Below are 4812 nucleotides of genomic sequence, written 5' to 3' on the forward strand. Positions count from 1 at the left end.
TTTCCCTGAGGGATAAAAGGGCGGATTTTGGGATTTTTCTCCCAAAAAAGGGCAGGGCCGGGGGTCCCTCCCCCTCCCCCCCCCCAAAGGGGCCCCCGAGCCCTGGCGGGGCCTCCCCTCCCCCCCCCCGGCCCCCGCCCGGATTCGGAGCCGCTCCGGAGCCATGGAGGTAACGGGAGCCCCAAAATTGCCCAAAACCCCCGGAATTCACCCCAAAACAGCCCCCGGAATCCTCCAAATTTAACCCAAAATCCACCCGGGAGCTGAAAAATCCGCCCCGGGAAACCTCAAATTCCGCCCCAAAAAACTCCCGGATTCACCCCAGGAAAAAGCCCCAAAATCCCTCAAATCCACCCCAAAAAGCCCCAAAATCCCTCAAATCCGCCCCAAAAAGCCCCAAAATTGCCTCAAACTCTCGGAATTCGCCCCAAATTCCCCCAATTCCACCCCAAAAATGCCCCCAAAGCTCCCAAAATTGCCTCAAATCCCCCAAATTCACCCCAGGAAAACCCACAAGCCCCCAAATTCACCCCAAAAACCTCCCAGAATTGCCTCAAATCCCCCAAATTCACCCCAAAAAAGCCCCAAAATCACCTCAAATCCCCCAAATTCACCCCAAAATTGCCTCAAATCCCCCAAATCCACCAAAATTCCCTGAAAATTCCACCCAGGAACTCCAAAATTCCCCCAAATTCCCCCTGAGAAATCAGAAACTCTCGAAGCTTCCCCAAATTCACCCCAAAATTGTCTCCAATCCCCAAATTCCCCCTGGGATCCCCAAAAATCCCAAAATTCCTCCAGAATCTGCCCCGGAACCCCAAATTCACCCGAATCCCCCCAAAAATCACCCCGGGAACCCCGAAATTGCCCCTAAATGCCCCAAATTCAACCCAAGAACCCCAAATCTCCCAAATCCACCCAAAATCCACCCCGGGACCCCCCAAAACTTCTCAAATTTCCCCCAAAACTCCTCCCGGGAACCCCAAAATTCCCCCAAATTCCCCCCAAATCCCCAAAAATTCCCCCTAATTCCCTTCAGAACCCCCAAATTCCCCCTAAATGGACCCGAATTAACCCAAAATCCCCCAAAATTCCCCAAATTTTCCCCCAGAATCTTTCAAAATCCCTCCCAAATTCCCAAACTCCCCCAAATTTCCTCAAAATTCCCCCCAAAAACCCTCGAGATTTCCCCCAAATTCCCCCAAATTTCCCCAAAATCCCCCAAAATTCCCCAAAATTCCCCAAATTCCCTTCCAGAACCCCCAAATCCTCCAAAATTTCCCCCAAAATTCCCCCAAAATCCCCCAAATTTCCCTTCCAGAACCCCCAAATTCCCCAAAATTTCCCCAATATTCCCCCAAATTTCCCCAAAATTCCCCGAATTTCCCCAAAATTCCCCCAAATTTCCCCCAAATTCCCTTCCAGACCCCCAAATTTCCCAAATTTCCCCCGAGTGGACCCAAAATGCCCCAAATTTCCCCCAAATCCCCCCCAGTTCGTGGCCGTGGCGCTGCTGGTGGCCCTGGGGACCCTGAGCCAGGGGCAGCCGATCCGGCCCCAGGGTGAGACTGGGACAAACTGGGACAAACTGGGAGGGACTGGGAGGCACTGGGAGGGACTGGGAGGGGATTCAGGATACTGGGATGGGACTGGGATGAACTGGGAGGGACTGGGACAAACTGGGAGGGACTGGGAGGGACTGGGAGGGACTGGACAAACTGGGAGGGACTGCGACAAACTGGGAGGGGATTGGGAGGAGATTCACGATACTGGGATGGACTGGGAGGGACTGGGACGGACTGGGATGGACTGGAGGAACTGGGAGGGACTGGGAGGGGATTGGGATGAACTGGAACAAACTGGGAGGGACTGGGAGGGGATTTCACGGTACTGGGAGGGACTGGGAGGGAATTGAACAAACTGGGAGGGACTGGGGGGGGAACTGGAGTGGACTGGGAGGGACTGGGAGGGAACTGGGAGGGACTGGGAGGGACTGGGAGAAACTGGGACAAACTGGGAGGGGATTGGGAGGAGATTCAGGATACTGGGAGGGACTGGGAGGGACTGGGATGAATTGGGACAAACTGGGAGGGACTGGGAGGGACTGGGAGGGAACTGGGGGGAACTGGGAGGGGATTGGGATGAACTGGAACAAACTGGAAGGAACTGGGAGGGGATTCACGATACTGGGATGGGACTGGGAGGGAATTGGTTTATACTGGGAGGGGACTGGGATGAACTGGAGTGGACTGGGAGGAACTGGGATGGACTGGGAGGGACTGGGACAAACTGGGACAAACTGGGATGGAACTGGGCTGAACTGGGAGGGGCTTCACGATAATGGGAGGGGACTGCGGTGGGGGAGGGGTGACAGAACCGGCCCCTTTTTTTTACCCCTCCCCCACCCCAAAAACATCCCCATCCCCTCCCCCACCCCAATAACATCCCCTCCCCCCAATAACATTTCATCCCCTCCCCCACCCCGAAACCCCCCCTTTTTACCCCTCCCCCACCCCATAACATCCCCTCCCCCACCCCCAATAACATCCCCTCCCCCCCTCCCCCACTCCCATAACATCCCCGTCCCTTCCCCCACCCCAAACCCCCCCTTTTTATCCCTCCCCCACCCCCAATAACATTCAATCCCCCTCCCCCACCCCATAACATCCCCCCATCCCCTCTCTCCCCTCCCCCACCCCAATAACATTCCATCCCCTCCCCCACACCCCCCTTTTTACCCCTCCCCCACCCTAATAACATCCCCTCCCCCTCTGTCCCCCTCCCCCCAATAAAATTCCATCCCCTCCCCCCACCCCCAAACTCCCCCTTTTTACCCCTCCCCCACCCCCAATAACATTCAATCCCCCTCCCCCACCCTATAACATCCCCTCCCCCACCCCAATAACATCCCCTCCCCCCACCTCCAAACCCCACTTTTTACCCCTCCCCCACCCTATAATATCCCCTCCCCCACCCCAATAACATCCCCTTTTTACCCCTCCCCCACCCCATAACATCCCCCATTCCCTCTCTCCCCACCCCAACCCCAATAACATCCCCTCCCCCACCCCAATAACATTCCATCCCCTCCCCCACACCCCCTTTTTACCCCTCCCCCACTCCCATAACATCCCCTCCCCCCCCCAGCCTTCCCCTCGCTGTGCCCGCCCCTCCCCCCCCGGGACTGCCAGGACGTGCACGCGGGGGGCGCTCGCGAGGACGGCGTGTACCTGGTGTCCCCCGGGGGGGGGCGGGGCCCCCGTGCCCGTCTACTGCGACATGAGCACCGAGGGGCACGTGTGGACGGTACCGCCCCGCCCCCACACACACACAGACCCCTCCCCTCCCCCACAGCCCGGCCCCGCCCCTCCCCCCCAAACACACAGACACACACACACCCATCCCCCACACACAGCCCGGGACACAGCCCCGGCCCCGCCCCCCCCACACAGACACACACACAGACCCATCCCCCACCCACCCGGACACACCCCCACCACACACAGACACAGACCCCTCCCCCACACACAGACACAGACACACCCATCCCCCACAGCCCGGGCAGCCCCGCCCCCGCCCCCACACAGACACACCCATCCCCCACAGCCCGGGCCCGCCCCTCCCCCCCCCCCCACACACAGACCCCTCCCCCCCACACACAGGCACAGACCCCTCCCCCACACAACCCACAGGACACAGCCCGGGCCGGCCCCTCCCCCACACACAGACACAGACCCCCTCCCCCACAGCCCCGGGCCGGCCCCTCCCCCCACCTGCTCCAAAAATACCCCATGATTGCCCCTCCCCCACCCCCAAAATGACCCCTAGATTGCCCCCCCCCCCCCACTCCCAAAATTACCCCCTGGATTGCCCCTCCCCCACCCCCCAAAATTACCCCCTGGATTGCCCCTCCCCCACCACACACAGACCCCTCCCCCCAGGACACACCCCCGGGCCGGCCCCTCCCCCACCACACACACAGACAGGCCCCTCCCCCACAGCCCGGGACACACCCCCACACACAGACACAGACACAGACCCCTCCCCCACAGCCCGGCCCGGCCCCTCCCCCACACACAGACACAGACCCCCACCCCCAGGACACACCCCCGGGCCGGCCCCTCCCCCCGCCCGCTCCAAAAATCCCCCTCCCCCCACAAGGAAATCTGATCAGGATGGCCCCTCCCCCACCCCCCAAAATCACCCCTGGGATTGCCCCTCCCCCACTCCCAAAATCACCCCTGGTTTGCCCCTCCCCCACCCCTGAAATCAGACCTGGTTTGCCCCTCCCCCCACCTCTGAAAATCGTCCTAGGATGGCCCCTCCCCCACCCCCAAATGACCCCATGATCGCCCCTCCCCCACCCCCCACCCCCAAAATTACCTCTGGTTTGCCCCTCCCCCACTCCCAAATGACCCCTGGATCGCCCCTTCCCCATCCCCCAAAAATTACACCTGGTTTGCCCCTCCCCCACCCCTGAAATCACCTTTGACCCCCCCCGATTCCCCCTCCCCCACCCATGCCCCTCCCCCACCTCTTTTACCCCCTCCCCCTTTTCCCTACCCCTCCCCCACCCCTCCCCCATTTCTGCCCCTCCCCCTTTTATCCCACCCCTCCCCCACTCCCCTCCCCAATCCCCTTTTATCCCACCCCCCCCCATTCCCCCTTTTTGCCCCTCCCCCCCCTTTTTATCCGACCCCCTCCCCCTTTTCACCCCCCTCCCCCACCCCCCGGCCCCTCCCCCTCCCCCCGGCCCCTCCCCCTCCCCCCGGCCCCTCCCCCCCAGGTGTTCCAGCGCCGCTTCAACGGCTC

General features: G+C 61.1%; 1 protein-coding gene across 1 annotated transcript in view; it reads left to right on the forward strand.

The window, feature by feature from the left end:
• Positions 1–4812, forward strand: part of LOC139587079 (microfibril-associated glycoprotein 4-like) — an 8198-nt gene continuing 3386 nt past the window's right edge. The window contains 4 exon segments of the mRNA XM_071420938.1: positions 1–169; positions 1496–1562; positions 3148–3239; positions 3241–3306. Of these exon segments, the coding sequence (XP_071277039.1) occupies positions 164–169; positions 1496–1562; positions 3148–3239; positions 3241–3306 (231 nt within the window). The 5' untranslated portion in view covers positions 1–163.

The sequence above is a fragment of the Agelaius tricolor genome, unplaced genomic scaffold (assembly GCF_023055355.1).
Source record: "Agelaius tricolor isolate 1412-34295 unplaced genomic scaffold, bAgeTri1.0.p SCAF_175, whole genome shotgun sequence".
Lineage (NCBI taxonomy): Eukaryota > Metazoa > Chordata > Aves > Passeriformes > Icteridae > Agelaius > Agelaius tricolor.